Below are 24,103 nucleotides of genomic sequence, written 5' to 3' on the forward strand. Positions count from 1 at the left end.
TGATTTATATTTATTTGGTTGTTTGTTGGTCCCTTATTTTGTCTTTGGTAAGGGTCTGTCTGTTTTCTGTATGTGTAATCGGGGTGAGGGTTTCTAGGGGGTCTATAGCAGTCCGTCTTGTTCTTTTTTCAATAGGAGGTGTATTAAGTCTTCTAGGTCCTGATATAAAGTTGCAGTGCTGCTCTTTCCTGGGTAGGGTTGTTGCTGTTGAGTCCTGGGAGTTAGTGTTGTGTTGAAATGGCACAATCTGTCTCTTGGGGTAAACTGTATTCTTGGCAGGCTGTAATAGTTTTTACTGTATATTAGTTACTGAGACAATATAGGACCAGTCTTTAGATGTGAATGTCTCTGATCAGACATCCGAAGGGACTTATGTAGTTTTAAAAGCTTTTGTACAATATTTTTAGATACATGGATTTTTTTAAATTTTACAGGTATTTTAGGCAGCCTGGCTTGTTTTGTTTTCTAAATAAGAGATATAGTGGTGTTTTAGAGCCTCACGTAATATTTGCAGTGTTGCCTTTTCCTAGGTAAAGTTGTAGTTTAAGTGCTGTTTTGCTATAGGAAGTTTACTATGCCATGTTTATTCATTTATTTATTTATTTATTTAGAGTTTTTCTATACCGGTATTCGTGATTAGAAACCACATCATGCCGGTTTACATATAACAAGGGGTGTGAACAAAAAAATGGAACATAAACAAGTGCAGAGAGATCAGAAAGTTACATTACAACAAGGATCTTATAACTGGGGAGAGAATTAGAGTAAAATAACTGAGTAGTTGGGATTATTTACATTATATTGTGAGGTCTCTTATAAAAGTAGCTATCATTCAATTGGGATCTGGGAAGGCTTGTTTCATGACAAGTTGTGCTTCATGACAATGCTGCCTGTGACCTAGGGAATAGACAAGGATGAAGTTAATATGCAAGAGGGTTTCTTGAAGCTCTAGGCAGAGTCAGGGTCTTGTAGAGTGGTTGGGCCATAATGGGACCTGTGAAAGACACAGGAAATTGCAGATCTTGTTGAGATCCTCTTGATGGGCAAATAACAAATGTACCTCCAGCCTCATTCATGGCTTTCTGAGAGCCAAGCCCACACCCATTAGTTACTACAGGCCTAATGGCAGGTGGGTTCCATGTGGTTGAAGCTTAAGGGAGAGGGGGTGAGAGAGTGAGACTCTGATATAGACCAGGGACGGGAGGCGCATGTGGGAGAGAAACTGACTCCCTCGCTATAAATGTCACTGCACCCCACTGACACCAAAGCAAGGAAGTATATGGGTTTAAAATGCTAAAAGCTCAGAATTAAGTTCCCGAAATTTAGATTTGAAAAGCCAGAGAAAATAAGACCTATTGTTTTTACTGTACGCTCATGGATACACAATTTGGCTTAATAACAAGCAACCACATTTCTTTCTGGAGCGAAAACGTTAGACCACACCTGTCTTTCCTCCTTTCGCGTGCTGAGGACTAAAGCGGCTCCAACGCAAGCAGGCGGGACCCGGAAGACTGCGGGCCAAGCCCTGCCTATGGCACGCGAGGGTCTAGGGCCTCCGCGTACGTCATCACTAAGCGCGGGCCGGCGGCCGGGAAGGAGCATGGCAGCCGAGTGGAGAAGTTTCTGCAGGGAGCTGGAGATGGTGGACGGTTCGGTGCTCAGCATTCAGCAGATGAGCGCGGGGGACGTGGGCACCGTGGTGTGGGACGCTGCTATTGTTCTTGCCAAGTACCTGGAAGCCGGGCTGGGGTTGCGGCGATGCTCGGTGCTGGAGTTGGGTGCCGGTACCGGGCTGGTGGGGCTCATGGCGGCCGCTCACGGGTAAGCTCAGACTCACTCGGGCCATGTCGCTCGCAGAACTTTGCAAAAAAGCCCGGAGTAAATCTATATGGGGATGGGGTCTCATAGAGATGCAGGAACAACCACGCACCTCCCATCACAGAATCAGTAGCGATGCTACTAATAATTTCTTGTAATTACCGGCATTTTTGTAGTATTGAACAAAATAAGTTACATGTTGATATGGCGCTGGCCGCAAAGGAAGGCTTTTGATATCCTCCCTTGATCGGCGTAGGTAGACTGAATTCGACCTGTTTGATTAACTAGGTTATACACCCAACCCACCACACCAGGTTATTCTTCTGGAATCATAGAGCTTTCGGACTGTGTTTAATTTCTCTTCAAGTTCTGGAAACTTTGTTGGCATGACACATTCGTATATGATGGTATAAATAAAGAATTACAAAATGTAGATGACCACTAGACTAGTCTCCTGATGTTCTCATCATTTGTAAACACATACAGAGATAAAACGGACCCTCACTGCGCCTTGGAACTTGCAGTCTAGTGAAGACAAGACACAACATAAATAATAAGCTTTGAGCTAAAACAGTGAGGTCAATGTTTGGAAGAATTACATGCCTAGATGGATGTTACACAGAATTGACAGAAGGATACTTCTAAAAAAAAAATAAAAAAATAGCCAATTCTAAAACAGTGGTGCTGCTTACTGCTGTTAAAATTTGCTGCTAGTAGGAGAAGCTTATAGAGCATAGAAAGTGAGCTATATAGACCATTTTTCATAGAATTCAGGGGGGGGGGGGGCTGGTGTCCCCATTTCCCCTTTCTGCCTTGTCATTACCAGAATACTAATTAGAGACTGAAATCCCTGTAGTCCATTTTATTAGTTCTCAAGTTCATAGCATGTAAAACATTTCTTTTTGTTAAAGCTGGCCTGCTACAAGGGGTAAAAAAAAAATCCCCCACTCCCAGTTACATTGCTTCTTTGCAAGACTTGTTCTTCTCTTAGCAAGTTTTATTTAACACAAGCAGTTAGTGCTTCTGTTTTCCTTAACCCATTTCTATATTACTTTCCCATTTTTACTGTGATTGCCCCCTGTAACAGGGTTACAAGAACAGAAGCAGATTGAGAAAGGAAGAATGATAGCCCATTGGTTGAGAGCTGTTACATGACAGTGGTTGTGGCAAGAGAAGAATAATGGCAGACTTCTGGAAGAAAAAATATATATTTTTTAAATAGCTGTTAACATATCTACTGTTAACCACTGTTTAGAAAGAAATCTAAGATATACATCTTTAAGATGTGGCCTCTTTGGTTCAATACGGTGCTGGTCTTTGGGTAGGGAACGCTGGGCTATCACCCAGGGTGGATGAGCTGAGAGGTGCCCTGGGCACCATTGGCATCACCCATTAGCACCAAAGAAAATGAGCTGGAAGGGAGTCCATTTTTGCCCAGGGTCCCATTTTCCCTAGAGCTGGCCCCGGTTCAGTGTGTTTTCTTGCCTCCTAAGATTTTTGTGTCCCAAGTTAGAAAAGTGTGACTAGAAGATAAGCATCCATCTACACTGAAAGGTTCTGGAATAAACTAGATTCCTCATAAGGAACAAAATTAAAAATAAAGAAGACTAATTAAGGAATCTTTTAGTATCACCAGCTTGCATCAAATAACAGCAGGCCTTTTTGTTTTAAGGCTCTGCTGGGAAGCAACTGCCCATTCTTATAATCACAGATTAGACATAATATACCATGACATTCTTACCTGTTAGAATCATTTGAATTTGAAGTAAACATGAACAGATTTCAGGAACATATAAGCTACTGGTTATTTTGGAAGACCTTTAACCTGGAGTAATATGGGACCTGAAAAAGTAAAGGTTTTTCTTTTTCCCCCATCGTTAAGTGTGGAGGTGGAGTAATTGATCTTTTTAATCAGCTTGACAGGGATAGTATAGTATGCTCCTTGAAACTGCTGTAAATGTTATGCAGGGATATTGAGCATCCTGATTGGTATTCTGGCTAGGGGTTTTGTAGCCAATTGCTTTTAAGTGTATGTAAACCCCCACCTATGGGAGGGGCCAGATGCTTAATTAGGGGATTTTCTGTGTGTTTCTGTTGCTTATAGAGTATTAGAATCTAAATGTGTCATGTAAATGTGTATGCACTGATTTTGCTTATATTACTTGCAATAGTAATATTGTGTATTTATATTATTTTATGTTACTTTTATTTTATGCTCCAGCCTCTCCTCCCCACCCCTGGGAAAATCTGTAGTTGCATGGAGTAGTTGCATGGACATGTCACATGCCTATTCTAAATCACACAGCTGAAAGGTGGAGTTATATTTCAAGCTAGATGAACAGTATAAATAATAGTACCTGGGATTAGGATAAACTAGAGGAAATTTTCAAAAGATCTGCTGTGAGTTTATTCAGAAAAGAGAGGGAATTTTTATTCTGAATAAACTCACAGACCCATGAGAGCACAGGAAATAATCAGATATCCCAAGCCTCAGCAGTTGCTTCATCAACCATCCAGTCTGCAAAGAAGTTCATCTAAAGTATTCCACAATCAAGTGAGATTAAACTCGACATTTATGCTAACAGGGAGTTGTAAAACCCCAATTTCTTTTTTATTTGCTGGACATGAACTGAGATATAGAATAGGGTTGTTGGTTTTCTGTTATTAAGAAACTTTAGTTTTTAGTAAGTTATATCTAAAAATCACCTTCCTTTCCCTCACTACAAAATAACAAGCAACTATCTGTCTCAGTACTACTGGTTAATTTTCTTAGGATAATAACTGCAAGAAAAAATCCAGCTACCAGAAAGCTGCATTTTCTTAGTTAGGAGCAGCATGCTGGAAGCTGGGAATTGTAAAGTTAAGGGAGTCATTTACTAACAGGCCGATGCAATATCGGGCGCTCAGGTCAGCACGCTGCTTAACATGAGCTTTGGACACTCTAGACTTATGCCTGATGCAATACGGGGATTAGCATGTCCAAAACGTGCATTCAGTCGAGCACGTACCGGTACCTAATCCAATGCAAATTCCAGGTAGATGAGCACGTGCTCATCCAATGCAAATTCCAGGTAGATGAGGCTATTAACTTGCAATGCCAAAAATTGCTGCGTAGCCAAGGCACCTATTTTAATGCGACAAATTTAATGCCTGCCTGGAAGCAGATGCTAAAGCATGTGTTGCTCAAGGGCGCGACAAAAAACCCCCAGCTTTCTGTGGTTCCTCTTATTTGTGTTGTCGTGATACAGTAGGAGGAACCACAGAAAGCAGTGTCCCCAAGATCTGGCACAATTGAAGGCGTGAATAAATTCATATTAAGTGTCGGGTACTTAATTTATTCACTCCTTCACTTACTGCCAATTGGTCCATTCACTGTCACATGTCAGTGAAAGGACCCATTCCCCTTTCAGAAGGCTGTCCTGAAAGGGGATTGGTCCTTTCACAGACAAGTGTCAGTGAAAAGGACCAATCAGGAACAGCCCTGCAGGGTGAAGGTGGTGGGGTCGGGAACACTTCTGGCCAGGCTGTTGAGGTGCACAGCCACTGTTCTGGGTGCCCAATGCAGAACGATAGGGACGCACAAATTATCCATTGTGCAACCTTTTTAGCACGGCAGCTCATTTGCCTATTGCATCAAGCTCCCAGGAGAGGTGGATATGCACGCGTTCAAAAAAACATGCACCCAGTTTGGATGCACATTTTTTACGTGATGATATTGCATCGGCCTGTAAATGTTTTCTCCCATTTTGTGCTGTTGGGGGAAAAATGCTTAGTAAATAGGGCCCTAAATTAGTTGGGCGGATGGGCAGACAAGATAGGCCATAGAGTTTTTTCCTGACATCTGATGTCCTGATGCTTTAAATTGTTCCATATTGTTGTTTCTTACTGCTGTACATTGCACTAAGCAGTTTGTATAGGATGTGTGATTTAATAAGTGGTGTCTGTTTGCAGATTAACTTTTATAACATGCTGTTTTCTGGGGATGGGGGGATGTTAGGGCAGATGTAACCATCACAGATCTTGAAGACATGCAAGACTTGATGAAGGTTAATATTGAAAATAACAAGCAACTTATTACTGGTTCCATTCAAGCCAAGGTACTAAAATGGTTTGTATATACTTTTTTATACACTCAATGAATGATTCATTAACAATTCAGATTAACTGAAAAATGTAACAATGGGCAGTGTTTTCCTTAAGGTGTGTGAGAGACGACCATTGACACTGTTTTCCCCAGGCATGCTGCAGGTCGTCATGACTTAAACCGTGTGGGGCTACCTACTTTGTGAGGGCTTGCGGAGTATAAACTTGAAATGACCAGAGTTTGTCTGACGGGGGAAAATGTTTTCAGCATTCTCCTGCATAACTTAGTGGGAACACAGGCAGTGAGGCAAGCTCAGTGGCTTGATTCCTGGCTTAGGTCTTCTGCACCCTGTGTCAGCTGGTGGTGCTGCAGAGGCAGTGTTCATAGACCCTGGAGGAAGGAAGTCATAGTCCTCACACAATGGTAATGCCTAGTGGCTGAATTTAGGCCCCATGATTGCAGGGTTCAAGAAAGTGCCTAGGTCCATGGCCCCTGGCTGAGGACTCTCACTGCCAAGACTGACTAGGAGCCGATGCAATATGGTGCACTGAGCTGAGCGCACTTTTAACGAGCAGTTAGACGCGGGTAAAATAGGCGCTAATCAATCCCCTAATGCGATAAGGTGATTAGCGCCTATTTTACCCGCATCTAACGTGGAGTGATTGAGAGAGCACTTATCACATGCATGAGCCTATTACTCATTCAGTCCCAATGTAAAAAGATAAATGTGCGTGTCTGACGCACATTTATCGCTCAGAAATTAAGTTAATAGCTGAGCGCATTGAAAAGAAGTACAGAAAAGCAGAAAAAAACTGCTTTTCTGTACTTTATCAAAGAAAAAAAAAAAAAAAAAAACAACTCTGCAGACCGAGTTATGAAGACTGACGCCAGTAAACTCGGCGTCTGTTTTCATAACCGGCCGTCTGCCAGTAATGAAAATGGCTGCTGATAAACTCGGGGGCCGTTTTCATTACTGGCAGACAGGCTGCCGCAATCCCCTAATTTAAATATTGCATGGCACCCCCTCCCCCCCCCTTTGGGGCACCATGCGCGCATTGAGAGAGCGGGCGCTGACTGTTCAGCGCCCGCTTTCTATGCACCTGTATTGCATCGGCCCCTGAGTGATTTGGGAGGGGATATAGAATAGAGGAAAATCCTTATTCAGCTGTGAATAAATAGAGCCAGGTTCCAGCCCTAGTTCCAACTAAACTGGAAGTCCAGAGGAGCATGAGGAAACTGCCAGGTCAAAAAACCCCCTGAGCAATATGAGCTGACAAACGCAGATACAATTTTGAAGTGACTTACTTTTTATATATCTTTTTTTTTCTAGGGGGGAGAGCATAACAGAATTTTTACCTGCCCCAGATTACATACTGATGGCGGACTGCATTTACTATGAACAGGTGGGTGATCAACGTAAGGCAGTCTTTGCCAAACCTGTCCTGGGAACCCCACAACCAGTCAGGTTTTCAGGATATCCGCAATGAATGTGCATGAAATAAATTTGCATATCACGGAGGCTCATTATATGCAAAATTATCTCATGGTTTATTCATTGTGGCTATCTTGAAAACCCAACTGGCTGCGGGGTCCCCAGGATATGATTGGGAAGCCCTGATGTAAAAGGAAAAAGAACACATGGTCCAAGTATTTTTTAGTCAGTTGCAAAGATCCAAATTATAGTGAGCCTACTATTGGCACTGTTAGGGGAGCATATATGGGATGTGTATTTCTAACACTAAGAAACTTTGCTTTTTTTTTTTTTTTTTGTTGGTAATTTACTGGAAAACAAGAGAGAGTAGCATACGTCTAAGACAAATGTGAAAAATTGAACTAGGAATTATAAATAGTGAATAATACTACAAATGAATCAATAAAATAAACATCCACAAAATAAATGCAGTATTACATGTTGTAAAATACATTTTAATAACATTATATAAAATATATGAATGTGTAGTAATAACAGTAAACATTAAAAATAGAAAATCCTGACATGATCATGTTTTAGCAGTGAATTTTTCAGGGTATATAAGACTTCGGTGTCAATACCGCAGTGATAAGATGTGACACCTAAAAATGCAAAATAAATGATATATATGACCACATAGTCAAGAGGAAAGAAAAAAAGATAAGAGAGAAAACACAAACTTAAAACAAATAAAAATATGTACCCAGAAAATGATTTAAAAAAAAAAAAAGTTTGAAAGGCAAAAAAACATATTCCTAAAAATACTGACATCTGATTTCATATTGAGGCCAGCAGGGGTCACTGTATTCATCTCAATCATACATCTCTGTTCTGCTCTGAATCTCCTTAGCTTGACAGACTTCAGGACACAATTTGAGTTCTTCAGAAGCATGATTATACATTTGGCAATGTTCTACCAAAGGTGCATTATGTATTTTCCTTTCAGTCTTCCCAATGTATGAGGTTACAGGTGCACTGATCAAGACATTAAGTTACAGTTGGTGAAATATTTTAGATCATATTGTCTGGCAGTAACTGGATGGACAGAGGAGCTAATCTGCATCATTTGAGGACATAATGAACAATTAGCACAACTGAAATGACCCTTAATTTTTTGATCCCGTGCATTCCTATTGGGTTCCAAAACTTGTGATACTGGATTGGGTGCAGTCTTAGTAACAAGGTGTAATATTGCATTTATTGATTCATTTGCAGTAGTATTCACCATTTATTATTCCTAGTTCAGTTTTTCACATTTATCTTTGAAGTATGCTGTTCTCCTGTGATTTTCTGTTGCTTGTGCTCTTTGGCCTCTGTTTGTTGCTTTTGCTATTTAGAGAGGCTGAAGGGTAGCCTTTTCCCCTTGGGAGTGGAGTCTTCCATTCTTTTGGCAGGGTTTGCTGAAGTAACTGTTTTTTTTTCTTCTTTCTGGCGCTCAAACTCGCTGCCTCTGGAGTACGCCGGATTCTTCCAGCCTGACGGGAGACTTGAGCTCTAAGCTGTGTGCGGGGCTAGGCCCAGGCTACGGGGCCAGCCCGCATCACTGCTGCTTTAATTGTAACTACTAAAAGATTGTTGGGGGGGGGGGGGGGATTTTTTTCTTCTCTGTCTGGTTTTGGGATTTTTTTTTTTCCCTTTTTTAAGGAACAAGCATGAGTCCAAGTGATGCTGGAGAATTCCGACTTTGCTGTGAGGTATTCTTTTTGAATCTGTCCTTTGGATTGTGGAATATCTTCTACAAATTTCGTAACAACATTGCTTGTATAGCCTAAAAAAAATTAAAAGCATACAGCTGATTTGTTTCCCTTCATGTGAAAATTTTCATTTGACATCTGGCTTCACTCTATCCCATATGTTTAAATAAGATGGCACTAAATGGTTGTTTTAGACATCAAAGTCAGTGCAGCTGGACAAATGTTGTTTACAGAGAACAGCAATGTAAATATGTGCGTGAAGGCTTAGTAATGACTTCATGGTTTTTCTTCCACAGTCTTTAGAGCCATTGGTGAAGACTCTAGAGGAGCTTGCAGGCCCAAATACGTGCATCATATGCTGCTATGAGGAAAGGACTATGGGTAAAAATCCTGAAATAGAAATAGAATTTTTTAAGGTGAGCTTTTGTTGCGCTTATGATAGGGTAGTAGACATTTTGAATATTTACAGTCTATGTAGTATCTTTGTGGAACAGCCTTCATAAAGCATCCAAGCCCTACAGCATTTTGTTCCTAGCCTTGTTCTTGAAATCAAGCATGGCTATAATTCTGTGCACCTGGGCTTGTTGATATCAGAAGAGGAAGAAATGTCTAATTTAGTTTTCGATTCAAATGAAGTGGATGAGTAACCTAGTGGTTAAGAGCTGCAGGCTGTGAACCAGGGAAGCTAGAGTTAGAACATAAGAAATTGCCATACCGAGTCAGACCAAGGGTCTGTGCATCCTGTTTCCAACAGTGGCCAATCCAGTCTACAAGTACCTGGAAAGTACCCAAACCCATGCTACTGATGCCAGTAATAGCAGTGGCTATTCCTCAAGTCAGCCTGATCAATAGCAGTCAATGGTCCTCTCTCTAATCCCGCTGACACTCCTTGTGACCTTGGGCAAGTCACTTAATCCTCCATTGTCTCAGGTAACAAATTTAATCTAGGCTTACTACAATGCGCATTAAACAGCACTTAACATGCACTAAATGCTGTATGTCGCTTGATCTAGTGCTATGTTTGGGCCTGAAACCTGCCCCTATTACAATGAGCTGATTTACAGGGCATTTGTAGGCATGAATTTTGCAAATCCATGCAAAGCAGCTCATGCATACCTAATCCTATGCAAATAAAATAATGCGGTTGATTTGGGAAAAAAATCAGCCCCATTATTTTTATTACGTTTGAAGGAGGTGAGGGTATTTTACTATGGGAGCATTGTGACACTAATGCAAGTCCCCAGTGGCCCAAATGGTAAAATTTAAAGGGCGAACTGATCCAAAACTCACTTCTTCCCCCCCCCCCCCCCCCCCCAAAAAAAAAAGTTTTTTGAGATCCCCACCACCTGTAAAAGCATTGATCAAGGCTCCCCTGATCCAAATTAAAAAAACAAACAAACAACCTGTGTGGCGATGCCCCTTCTTCCTTCCTCTCCACTTTGCCTTTAAAGCAACCTGTCCTAAGCAACTCCCCCCTCCCTTGAAATAACACCCCCCCAGCAGCCCCCATTGCCTTCCTTACATTCCCTCTCCTCGATCACCACCCTCCAGTTGAACTAATCAAAGCTCTGACCTTTTTTGTTTTTGTTCTTTATATCTGGTCAGCCTGAGACCTCCCCAAGCTTGTACCAAGGGGTCTCGCTCTCCATGTCATCATTGTTATTGGGCGGGCAGGATAAATAACCAACATTCAAATCTTGCAGTTGCCTCCTGTTTTTGAACAGTTAATTCCTCTGTCATTGGACTGACAGGCCCCAGAAATCTTTTGCCTATTGGTGGTTTTGGAGCCCATGCTGCCTGCTTAGCCCCCAGTCGGAAGCTCCAGGTCAGGCGCAAGGGTCTGACTTAGAGCTGCCTTTAAATATTGCTGAGAAATTTAAGATATTGTAAGGCACGGGGACCCTATTAGACCTCCCTTTCCTTTTTCCTTTTTCCTTTTTTTTATTTTTTATTTTTAGCTTTCAGTGAGAATTTTATTGACGAAATGTCATAAACCAGTGCATATAAAATAAATAGGGTGCCTGCCCTAATGAAACTCCCTTTACCTTTTGAAAAGAAAGTACCGGTAAATAAAGAGGCGCGGGGTCAATCATCCGAGGACTAGAATTGGCCTCACGGCACAGTAGGGGAGATAGGGTAGATTACAGTTCCTGCATCAGTCTTCTGCTGGTGTGGGACCGTTAAGAAAAACGGAAAACCGTTTTTTTTTGTTTTGTATTTTTAAGTTCCGTTTCCCAGGCTTTTCATGGTTCTTCTCTCACTTTCCCTTGTAAAAAGGTGGAGGGGGGGGCTGGGGTCCAGAAGAACGAGATGATGTGATAAATTATAAGGCGGGCACCCACAGACAGCGTAAAGCATGAGCACTGCCACACTCGGGCCTTTCGCTTGATGCCAGACGTTATTCCCCATGGAGCTCAAGATCTCACACACGGTGCTTCTGGTTTCATCTCTAATCTTCACCCCCCCACACACACACATTCCCAAATGACTTCATGTTGTGCATTTTGGGAGCTTATGTCATGGCTGAGGTAAGATTCCTGAAATGTCCAACACAACACGTTACAAGACTCGCCTCTGCTAAGGTTAAAAGTGAAACTGAAAGGAAACGGGAAGCCAGGTCCACCGTGACTGACAGCTGCCAGGGCCTGCCGGGGCATTTATTTGCCATTCGCTAACTCTCCTAAAATAGCTGTTTTTTGTTTTTTTTTAAAACCAGGTCTTATTCTGCAGCATCCCAGCTGCACAGTAATAACTTCTAAAATGACTGCGAGCCACTGCTGCTTCGATAAAGGGGCGCTTCCTTCTGCTGCAGACAGTGCCACAGTTCAGGAACATTTGACTGCTTATACCAATACTAATGCCCTTTGTGCAAAGGCAAATCTGCTGGCATTTCTCACATTTTGAATTTTCTCAGCAGTTCTGTCCGATATCTTGTCTTCTAATCGGTATTGTCACCCCAAAACTAGGAAGGCTGCAGCAGCAATTAGAGGGTTCTGGTCAATGCTCCCTCTAACTTTTTCTGGGGCACGTGTGGGTGTGCATTGTTGCTGTGTACATAATCTTTGCAAGCAATCAGAGGAAAGTGTTCCCCATCTTATGCTGTTCCTCCTCTGTCCAGGTGCTGTTTCTGTGGTACTCATGAGGGAATTCTGCATATGTGATAGTGGTCAGAATAACACAGTATACCTCACGGTCTTTGAGTAATTAACTTACAATGTAATACAGAAAAATTATTACTCAAAGATGCAAGGTTTTAAAGATTTTGAGCACAATTCCCCTATAAGTATACTGTAGGAGTGCCCCTTCTATCCTACTCCCTTAGCCAGACTCCTTTCACTTTGAGCTCTCAGGCTCTAAGTTCTCTACTCTCCACTATCTCCACCCCGCAGCCCTCCTAGAATTTGACCATTCTCTCATACTGCCTTTCACACAGGCTCTCTGTGTCCTACTCTCACACAGGCTCATTCGCTCTTGTACAAATCCACACCCTTTCATACAGACTCTCTTTTATTCACATACACACTCAGGCCTCCTCTGTCCTCTCAAGCACACATCCTTACAAAGGCGCTCGCTCTCTTTATACACGCTCCCTCTGTCCTCTCGCGCACCCACACTCCCTCTGTCCTCTCGCGCACACACACTCCCTCTGTCCTCTCGCGCACACCACTCCCCCCTCACATAGGCTCCCTCTGTCTCTGGCAAACATGCACTCACACACCCTCACTCAAACTCCAAATCACACTCGCGCTCTTCTGTGCCTGTCATTCTGTGCACACACTCATAGCAGGCCGCAGTGATGTCATCAGCAGTTCACTGCTCCTCAGCCGTGACCTGCTCATGGCCCACCGGTGCCTCCCTAGTCTTCAGCCGCGAGTGGGAAGGGCTCTGCTTGCAGCCCACTGGGGCCTCCTTCCAATCTGGCTGCAAGCGGGATGGGTTCTGCTCGTGGCCCACTGGCGTCTCCCTTGTCTCTGGCCGCTAGCAGGTTGGGCTCCCTTCGCAGCCCATCAGGCCTCCTTCCTTTTCGGCTGTGAACAGAGTGGGCTCCGCTTGCCTCCCACTGGGCAGCTGAAAATTCTGCGCAAATTCTGCAGTAACACAATTTCCCCCAAGAGTATTTGATACCACCACCAGGGATTCAAGCTCTATCTTTCTCATGCGTCTCTAGCTTTCCTCAAATATTTCAGCCCTCTCTCCTACACCTCCCACTTCACTTTCTTCTTTCCTACCGTACCTTTTCTTTGTCTCTCGTTCCTTTTCACGTCATCCCTTGTCCCTATAATGCCTCCTCTCTTATTCTTTCCTCTTGCCTCCACCAGCCCTATGTTTTTCTCTTCCCCAGCATCTGCTTCTGCCTCTTTCTCCCCCCCTCCCGTTTTCTGCAGCATCCTGCCTCCCTCAGGTAACTGTAGCTGGTACTATGAGCATATCCAAAAATCCCAGGGACCTCTTCCTGCCTGCTAACCTCTGCAGCAGGAAGTGCCATACCCCCGACCTTTCAACATGCTCGCTAGACCTGTGGAGAACGGGTCAGAGCAGTGGCCAGCAGAAGGAACAGTGGTTCTGCTCATTCCGTGGCTTTGTGATGACCTCTGACCATGAAGGCACTTGCATGCAGAATAGAAAAATCCAGAGCATATTTTACTACAACATAATTTACACTCTGCATGATCTTATATGACTGAAACTTCGTATTCCCCTCATCCCAAACCCATCCCACAAGGTGAAAAAAGTATTGCACCTAGATTGGCACAGACACAGAGGCCTAAAATGAAAACAAACACTTATGAGGAAAATCAAGAAGCAGCAAGAGACCCTTTTCATTAGATCAGTTTTCAAAAGGCTTCTACACCGCATTAAATGATGGTAAATTATCCTCCTCATTGCTGTAAGCTTTCCTATCTGGTAAAGGCCCAATGCCGCTTGGTTAATGATTCATAATTCGGCAGACTTTCCTCCAATTGGCAACAATTTCACATCTGGCTGCCAAACAACATCGCGAAAAATGTATATTGCTTATCAGGTAAACCCAGTGGGTGCACACACAAGTAATGCTCGGGTCTTGGGGTACTCGTGTGTTTAACAAAGCATTAATCAATTTGCAAATCATTTCCCAGTATGTCATCACTTTTGGGCACTGCTGCCGAATATGTGGCATACTTTCCCACTTTGCCTATTGGCACCAACGTGAATCTTACTAAGCTTATACGGCATAAGATACCATCGGAAGTAGACTTTGTAGCTATTTTCCATAAGATTAGCAGAAATGGAGGAATTGCTAATATGTGTGTGGTTTGTTTTGTTTTGTTTTTTTTAATATCCTTCCATTCTTCCTCAGTTAATACACACTTAGTCTTTTCCCCAATTTACCATATGGTTATATTTGAATACAGGGGAACTATTAAGAATTTGATATAATTTTGAAATAAGGCCTTTAGCATGGTGACTACTCTTACATAATAAAACAAAACCGTTCTTAATCTGAAGTAGAGTTGGCTTAACAGGCTTCCGATTAAGAAAATGTTTAATTTAGGCATAACCAAAAAAAAAATCCCTTAGGTTGAAGATTATAATTAACACACAAGGCCTTAAAAGTCAGAAATCAGTGCTGCATGAAAAATTGTCCCAGCCTACAGAGGCCAATAGCTTCTCACCTCTTAAACAACATTGACGGCTAACTAGTAGAGAAGGAAGAAATATCTGCAGTGAATCCCGTATGCTGGTAACTATCTGAACCTTTTAATGTCACTGGAACCTCAGTGTGACTATTCTTATTGTATTGCAATTACAGCTATTACAGATGAACTTTGATTTAGAAAAAGTGCCACTGGAGAAGCAGAACGAGGAGTACCGAAGTGAGGACATTCACATTTTACACATCAGGAAGAAATAGGACAGGTAAAGTATTTTCAGTTTGCACATTTTTTGGGAAAATGTAACATAGGTGTGCAGAATCGGTTTGCTTCCTTGTGACTTTCATCTTTCTTCCCTCCCTCCCATGTGACGGACGAGCTCTGCAATTGTGGCGAATATGGAGAGGGCATAAAATGGTAGTGAGCTGTAATAGAAAGCAGGATATTCCTCTGTCTTGCATGGAGAACGTTTCACACCCAGACCTGTAAGAGAAGTAAGGCTTATACATATTCTCATCATCCAAGATGACGAGAAGAACCTGTCTAGGGTATATTACAACACGTGACATGAAGGACTTTCTAAACCCTTCTGCACCACTGTGAACACCTTTCTGTCTCAGCCTTTCGAAGGCAGGGGTTCTGGAACCATTTTGTAGTGGGGATGCTGAAAGCCTTTTATGACTCTGCTGTATTATGGAAGCCAGCATCCTGCAATTCAAGACATAGAGGTTTCTATTATCCCCTACTGTCACCTCTAGCTTCCAGCACCTGTCTTCCAAATTGTGAACTTGTAAGTATAGGAGAAGAAAGCGCACATTTACTTATGAAACCATTCTGCACCATGCGTCATGTGGCACGTAAAGGTATCTTTAAAATAAACATGAATAGCTGTGAGCTCTAAGTGAATCTCCTTTTCCTATTTTGGAGGCTTGTGTGGTACGCTTTGTGTTTGGAGGATGTACCTCCATAGGATTCTTTACTCTTGGCCTTTATAGAGAGCTGTGTGCTTGTGCAAAATGTAAGGAGATAGACTAAGTAATGGTTTAGTGAATTGCTGATTGAATTTTCCCAACAACTGGGCCTTATGCTGGTGCAGTCTTAATATATGGTCACACTGGAAAAAGAGAGAAGTTAGTCGGTGGCTGAATATCTTTTTCTAATATGCAGGATATTGGAAACCATCAGGGCTGTGAGCTTTCATGCTTGCTGTTGGAATAGAGTTTACAGTGGGTAGTTACTGAATTTGCTTTTGATGTGAGTTAGAATTATGGCCATTTCCATCTGTAGTGAAGATACTGGGATTGGCGATATTTTTCTTAGAGAAAAATGAAACAAGAAACACTTTGTTCTTTGAGTGAAAGTTGTTTGTGTTAATATGATTTATAAGAGTAAACACTGAGAAGTCGAGATTTAGCAAGCTGATGAGTGGCACATTTATCCAGGGAAAGTTATGCACATAAAGGTGGAGTTTAAAAGCTGGGAGTGTGCCAAAATTGGGAGACGTGTCCACCCAAATTTATAAGCCACCTACATGCGCGTGCAAGATCCAATGTGCGAAGATCTCACATGGAGCAAAAAAAGGGGCAGGGTGGGGCCAAGAGATGTGCGCACAAGTCCAGGTCCAGTCCCGCATGACTTTTAATTCTGCTCTGGAGGAGGTGTAACAGGTATCTAGGAAGTGTTTGAGGGGTCTGGTTTAACTGGGGAGGGGTGCAGGCTAACAAACCAGAGGGGTTTGGAAGATCTAGCTGAACACTGGGCTAACTGGTGGACTAACTGGTGAAACTGATCCTCAGGTGGACCCGCTCCTATAAAATACCCTCTCTTGCATGTCCGTAAGCCAACTGCTGCTGGGTGCGCCCAAGCTTAAAATTAGGCACACACACACATACGGGCGCCTAGGCTATTTTATTACAGGCGCATGTATGTGTGTGTGCATGTTATAAAATTGCTGTGTACCTGGGTGTGTGCCGACACACGCATGTATGTGCACCCGTTTGAAAGAATCTTTCCCAGATATACAGCAGAACGTAAGGCACATGTAGTCTGTCTACTACTGAACATACTTGTGTATGTAACGATACCCAGACAATGCTGAATATAATAATAATAATACTGATTTTGTAGTGCTAGTGGTGGTACACAGTGCTGTATAATGGTGATAAATATTCAGATATTACAAAGAGCTTACAATCTAAATGGTTATCTGAGGCAATGGGAGATAGTAACTTGCATAAGGTCCCAAGGAGTGTCAGTAGGAGAAGTGAGATATGAACCCTGACTTCCCTGGTTCTCAGCCCATTGCTCTAACCCAGTGGTTCTTAACCTTTTTCTGTTGGGACACACCTGACAAATGATGCTTACATATGTAACATGTTGAACACATGACCATCATGGGGTTAAATATAAACGAATACTCTGTATCCACAGGAATTCCCTGCTCGCCAACAATGAGCTAAGACCTTTTCCTCATGCTGCTCCCAATGCTCAGTAACAATGATACAACCTCTCTCTACTACAAGGCGCAATGTAAAATAATACAAAACCTGCAAGAAAAAAATACTCGGCACTTGTGTAGCAAACCAGCAATACCAGAAGAGCACTAACTCCAAGGACTCAATCAGCAACAATCCTACCTATGCAAAAGCAGCAGTATATTACCAATGCATATTCTATTGATTGTGATAAATTGCAGGAGGACCTTGTGAGACTGGAAAATTGGGCATCCAAATGGCAGATGAAATTTAATGTGGATAAGTGCAAGGTGATGCATATAGGGAAAAATAACCTATGCCATAGTTACACAATGTTAGGTTCCATATTAGGAGCTACCACCCAGGAAAGAGATCTAGGCGTCATAATGGATAATACTTTAAAATCGTCAGCTCAATGTGCTGTGGCAGTCAAAAAAGCAAACAGAATGTTGGGAATTATTAGAAAGGGAATGGTGAATAATACGGAAAATGTCATAATGCCTCTGTATCGCTCCATGGTGAGACCGCACCTTGAATACTGTGTACAATTCTGGTCGCCACATCTCAAGAAAGATATAATTGCGATGGAGAAGGTACAGAGAAGGGCAACCAAAATGATAAAGGAGATGGAACTGCTCCCCTATGAGTAAAGAATAAAGAGGTTAGGGCTGTTCAGCTTGGAGAAGAGATGGTTGGGGGGCGGGGTGGGGGGGGGAGGGATATGATAGAGGTCTTTAAAGTCATGAGAGGTCTAGAACGGGTAAATGTGAATCTGTTATTTACTTTTTCAAATAATAGAAGGACTAGGGGGCACTCCATGAAGTTAGCAAGTAGCACATTTAAAACTAATCGAGAAAATTCTTTTTCACTCAACACACAATTAAACTCTGGAATTTGTTGCCAAGGGATGTGGTTAGTGCAGTTAGTGTAGCTGGGTTTAAAAAAGGTTTGGATAAGTTCTTGGAGAAGTCCATTACCTGCTATTAATCAAGTTGACTTAGAAAATAGCCACTGCTATTACTGGCATCAGTAGCATGAGATCTACTTAGTGTTTGGGTACTTGCCAGGTACTTGTAACCTGGCTTGGCCACTGTTGGAAACAGGATGCTGGGCTTGATGGACTCTTGGTCTGACCCAGAATGGCAATTTCTTATGTTCTTAAAACACAATAAATAAAATTGATACAAATCCCTACATTCTACTAAAATACCTCACCTCGCTCACACACACAGAACACAGACTGACCTTCACCAAATACAGAATAAAAGATATCAAATTACAAATGTGGAGACAAAACCTGGAATGGAAACTCCGAGAGGCCCCTCTGCATGCAGTGCAAAACTGGAGAACTAGAAACAGAAATGCATTTCCTCCTACTCTAAGCAAAGTACAAATATGGAAGAAATGCACATTCCTAAAACTGACACATTTTTGCTTTGCTCCCCATCACTCCCCCTCCGTGTTCCCCCAACTTTGTCATCTCCTTGCACACGTGTATCTCTGCCTAGCATTCCCGACTCCCTCTTACTTACGCTCACCTCTCTTTGTTTCTTTGCCAGGCTGATTCCCCAACTACCTCTTTCCCACCCCTTCCTGCTTAGCAAACTCCTGACTCCCCCTATCTCCCCCGTCTAGTAGCACCACCACCTGGTATCATTCTTCCCCCATCCCTCCCTTACCTAACAGCACCTCTACTCCTCCATGCCCAGATCTTACCTCCACCCCCACTCAGCAAACATGTGATCCCCTTTCTTCCCCACCCCTCTCTGCCCCCTCTCGTCCAGTATCTCCCTCCCTCCTTACCAGCAATCGATGAGGGCAAGAAGCATTGGGAAGAGGAGAGGCAGCATCAGAATTCAGCAGTGGATCTGTGCGTGTAAAGCACGCACCTCTCTCCTTCATTCTCCTGCTGTCTCATTTCCAGGACACGGGAGCATCGCTGCCGGGCCCAAAGAGGGAAGATAAACTTGGTGTCCCACTGGGCCCAGAAGAGCAGGAGTTGGCGATGTTTTGTTCTGATCTGGACGAAGGAGAAGGGAACAGCATTCCCAGTGGGTTAGGGAGAGAAGAAGAAAGGAGAAATATTTAAAACTCAGCTTTTGAATACTGACTGAGTGTCCAAAAATAAATTATAACTCTAATTAATGCAAAATATATGTTCTGCGCAATTTTCAAGTACCTTTTTTTTTTTTTTTACTTTGGGGAAGCTGGAGTCGGTGACACCTCGGGCAGTGCTAGCATGTTTTGTTTCTTAAGTTAAAACCTTGCACCGGTAAACCTGATATCACCATCGCCCGCACATCATCTCAAACCTCTGGAATCTGTAGGGCTTGAATTGCTTCATTTTACCCCCTTTGCCTAATGCTTATTACAGAATAAATAGTTAAGTAGACTCTGGGGTTAAGATTGAACCTGATGCACGTCAGTAAATTTCTTCAATCCAAAATGAATTTGAAAAATTGTTTTTTTTCTCTTACAGAATTTTTCTTAATGGAACCTTAATTTGTCTCAACTTACTTTTCTGGTGAATGGGGGTAAGTTAAGAGGCGAGCGAGAAGCCAGAACCACCCACTTTCTTCAGAGTTCTTCCTGGCTTACGTAAGGAACATTTTCAAGCATGGGCTGAAGGAAAAAGAAAGGTCACTGTATGCTGAGAGCTTGTGAACTTTCCTGGGTTTAAAGACAGCATCCACCTGACAGAGGCTGCAACCTCCTCTTCTCTTTTTATGTATTTATTTTTCTACAGGACTGTAGCATAAAAGGATACCCTCAACCCCTTTCCTTGCTTTCCAGGACCTATTGTCCATGATTCTTGGGAAAACATGACCTTTCTTCCTGAAGAATTCACTATGTTCCCTATGTTTTTGATCATCTTGCCACCAGTTATGTTTAAGAGTCTGCTGTGTGGGGCTGGCCCTGTGACTTGGGCAGAGCGATACAGCACAGGAGATTCTGGTTCTAGGCTCTTTTCTGGTGGGGCTTGGACACCTCGCAGGTATCGGGTGCATGGACTCAGTGGAGGGAGAAAAAGCAACTGCAGCTACTGCAGAAAACTCTTATGGATGCAAGAGCAGTGCTAAGAGGTTTAAGCTTGGAGGAAATGCCCATAGTGAGCAAGAAAATTTAGGTTGCCTGGGCAGGCTGACTGACATAGCGTTTAAAGCAGGAAAAATCTGTTAAAACCTGAGCTGAAATATGTTCATCGTTCTGATGAAAGAGATGAGGACAGGACAACTGAACTGTTAAAGCAGACTTGCCCCACTTATCTTGAACTTGAGGTATGTGCTCAGGGCCGGCACTATCAGGTGTGCAAACCGTGCAACTGCACAAGATGGCAGATTTGGGGGGTAGATAGTGGGATGATTCATTATGTGAGATTAGGAATGGAGGAGGCCACCCACAGTCAACAAGGAGCAAGGTGTGAGTGGACTCAAAACCTTCCCCCTCCCCCACCACTATCACCATAAATGGAACTGAGCAGCAGCGGCCTGTATCTTTTTTTTTTTGTTTGTTTCCTACTAAGCTCTGCCGTTCACTGTTGCTGCCAGCCCTATACTGTCCAGCCAATAGAAAGGCTAAGCCAGTGTGGTGAGGATGGGCTTGTGTGCTGGGATAGTCCTGCAGTATGAGCCATGAGATTGGCAAAGCTCATTCTGTGGGTCTGGCCTCGCACGTGACCTTGATATTCTGTTAAGCATCACTTTTCCTGCATCTGAAGCAGCAGTGAGAGCTTGAAGGCAAGCTGGGTAGGGATCGTGGGACAGAGACAATTGGGGGCGCCATGGAGGCAATCTGATGGCATCTTACAAAGCTGAGCAGAGGAGAATGCAGCTATAGCTTTGCAGAAGGAGGGGAGAAAATGCAAGGAGATCCTTGTTTTGAGAGTGGGGAGAAGAGAGAGGAGACTGTGGCCACAGCTTGCCATGGGTAGTTTATTGAGGTGTGGGGGGGGGACAGAGAGAAGAATACAGGGAATAACTTTGTGTAGGGGAAGAGAATGGGTGATTTGGGGAGAACTCTCTGAAGGTTGTGGGAATGTAAGGAGAGCTTTCTTTGGGTTGATGGGAGGTGATGTGGGGGAGCTTTCCGGGGATTGAGGAGAGGAAAGATCAAACTTGGAATGGAGGGGAGGGAGCTAGGACCCAGGATAGAAGGGAAGAGGTGCAAGGAGAGAGAGAGAGAGGTGTGAGATCAGGGACCTGGGGGAGGGAGGCAGGGAATAAGGATAGAGGGAGAGGGAAAGAGATCGGATTAGTTGGTGGAAGTGGAGAATGGACCCAGGGTGGATGGGGGAAGCAACAGAAAAGACGGGATGGGGGTTGAGAGAAGAACCCTGGATTTTATTTTTTGAGTGGGGGAGGAATCCAAGAACTTATTAAGGTAGGAGGAAGTGGTGGAAGAATGGTGAAAGGGAAGCAGAAAGGAAGAGGAGACGAGCAGAGCTCAAAGAAAGTATCAAAGTATCCTCTCTGAGGGAAAGACAAAGAAGTGAGAGAATCAGAACAAAAAAGGACACCTCAGAGAGAAAACAAAAAATGAGAAAAGAGAGGGTGAAGCAGAAAAGCATGCTAGAGACATCAAAAGTTGGAAACTTGTATTTATCTGATGGGGAGTAATAACTCGTCAGTGTAAAATATCCGGGGCCCCAGCTCAAACAGACGAGTCTCCCACACAGGATTTACATGTTGACTGGATTTGTTGGCCAATTTCAATTTTTCTGGGTCATAAATTTTTCTTGTATGCAGGATGTACCTGCCAGCCTTGAGACTTTTGTACCCGGTCTGAAATATTTTGTGGTAGCAAGATTGTGCTTTTAGGTATAGTTTGAGAATAGATTAGATTACAACAGTTTTTTTTTCATGGGGACAGTTCAACAGACAACCAAACCTTCCCGCCCCCTTCCCCCCCCCCCTCAGCAAATGAACTGCCTGCTCACTGTTGGCGCTGTGGGGAACAGGGATCCCAGATTTACCTAATGGACATCTGGTGACAGCACTCGAACCCCACCGCACCTTAAAGAGGGTTCAGCCACGCACAACGTTATTGTCGGAGGGAAAAAGAGAAGCCCTTGACAGATTTCATTAGAATCCACTGGGACCGGGGGGGGGGGGGGGAATCATTTTCACATTTCTAAAGGTGGTGGCAAGGAGATGTGAGAGAAGCTTTTCAGGGGGTGGGGATGTAAGGGGAGGTGATGTGGGGGGAGCTTTCTGGGGATGGAGGAGAGGAAAAAAATCAGACTTGAAATAGAGGGAAGTTAATCATTTGCACAGGGCAGCAGAAAAGGTGGCGCTGGCCCTGCTTGTGCTCCTAAACTTATCATAAGAACAGAATAATAGGGTATTTTAAATTAAATTCTTCCTCGGCATACGTTCCCCACTGGGGCCTAGTGGAAGGCATGTTCTGTACCTTAGGCACTGCCGATGAAACTGTTTCAGTCTTCCACTCAGGATTTTATACAAAGTGCCTGCCCTTAGAAGGGGGACTGCATCATTGGCTTTCAGAGATTACTAAACCTGTAATTTAAATTTTTATATGTCCTGGATTTTGATTTGGTGTAGTTTCCCAGTCTATTGCGCTGTCATTCTGAACCTACGGCATCAAATCTTCATTTTACATATTTTCTGTAGTGGTTTACTTAATTCCATCATATTTAATTTAGATGAATAAATGATCAGACCCATGAGAGACAGCACACTTAGATTTAATTTCCCCCTAGCTTTCTCCATTGATTGTTCCGTATCACACTATGAATGTTACACAGTGTGCAGTGGAAGGCCACTCGGTTCACATTGCACAAACTGTAGTGCTGCTGTGTGTTCAGATATTCTGTTTAATAAAGTTTATTTCTGGTAAATGTGAATAGATTTTCTTTTTAATAGTATTCTTTTGTCCTTCCTAACTGGTTTTGTCCTTAACTCCCAATGAGCTATGCACACCTAATTGCTTTGTGAAAATGTAAGTATGTATGTAGGTATTTCTAATCATCTGATATTCCACCTTTTACTCAGAATGACCTCAAGATAGATTACAATTTCAATTTAAATGAGCTACAGTAACATAGACCAAAGGATTTTCAATTGCAGTTGAATCAAATTGACAGTTACACATCCATAAAATATTTTTCTTCTCTGAACAAAGAATGAGAAGGTAGGGCCAGCTACGGTTAAACAGAGTTGTGTGTAGTAGAAAGGTTGTAGGGGTATTATGGTTTTAGAAGCAGGGGGGAAGACTGCGAGTCATCTTCTAGGAGTTGAAAATACCTGTAGAACAGTGGTTCCACCCTGTCCTGGGGACCTCCCAGCCAGTTGGGTTTTCAGGATATCCACCATGAATATGCATATGAGAATTTGCATGCACTGCCTCCATAACATGCAAATTTTCTCTCATGCATATTCATGGTGGATATCCTGAAAACCCGACTGGCTTGGGGGTCCCCAGGACAGGTTTGGGAACCATTGCTGTAGAAGGATCTAGAACATGGGTGGCCAACTCCGGTCCTCAAGAGCCACAAACGCTTGGTTTTCAGGATATCCACAATGAATATGCATGAAATAGATGTGCATACAATGGAGGCACTGCATGAAAATCTACCTCATGCATATTCATTGTGGATATCCTGAAAACCAGGCCTGTTTGTGGCTCTCGAGGACCGGTGTTGGCCACACCTTATCTAGATGCATTAACATTAAGGCAGGTGCTGGTGCAGTAAAATGAGAGTCCAAAGGTGTTAAGTTTTATAGTCCTTGATCAAAAGTTCTGATAGTCAAATCATTAAGATAGAAAGTTTCTGCTGAGGAATCTAGGGGGAGGCCTAGCCAAACAGTCACGTCTTAGTTTTTTTTCTGGAAAGTGAGGTGGTAAAGGGAGGAGGAATAGCCTAGTGGTTAGAGCAGTGGGCTATGAACCAGCAGACCAGTCCTGCTGTC

The 24,103-nt window shown here is 43.1% G+C and overlaps 1 protein-coding gene across 1 annotated transcript; it reads left to right on the top strand.

The window, feature by feature from the left end:
• The first annotated feature begins 1,275 nt into the window (after window positions 1-1,275).
• VCPKMT (valosin containing protein lysine methyltransferase) lies at window positions 1,276-22,325 on the top strand. The gene is made up of 6 exons (XM_029598368.1): window positions 1,276-1,821; window positions 5,816-5,926; window positions 7,233-7,305; window positions 9,364-9,483; window positions 14,859-14,965; window positions 19,654-22,325. The coding sequence occupies exons 1-5, from the start codon at window positions 1,532-1,534 to the stop codon at window positions 14,958-14,960; spliced, it is 696 nt and encodes a 231-aa protein (XP_029454228.1). The 5' UTR covers window positions 1,276-1,531; the 3' UTR covers window positions 14,961-14,965; window positions 19,654-22,325.
• The last annotated feature ends 1,778 nt before the right edge of the window (window positions 22,326-24,103 follow it).

This window comes from Rhinatrema bivittatum, chromosome 4 (genome assembly GCF_901001135.1).
Source record: "Rhinatrema bivittatum chromosome 4, aRhiBiv1.1, whole genome shotgun sequence".
NCBI classification, from domain to species: Eukaryota; Metazoa; Chordata; class Amphibia; order Gymnophiona; family Rhinatrematidae; genus Rhinatrema; species Rhinatrema bivittatum.

Excerpts from the sequence above, each read along its gene's own strand:
- VCPKMT (XM_029598368.1), top strand. The coding sequence starts at position 1,532 with ATGGCACGCGAGGGTCTAGGGCCTCCGCGTACGTCATCACTAAGCGCG. Across the intron at positions 5,927-7,232 it reads CAAGCCAAGGTACTAAAATG|GGGGGAGAGCATAACAGAAT; the intron begins GTTTGTATATAC and ends TTTTTTTTCTAG. Across the intron at positions 9,484-14,858 it reads TAGAAATAGAATTTTTTAAG|CTATTACAGATGAACTTTGA; the intron begins GTGAGCTTTTGT and ends TTGCAATTACAG.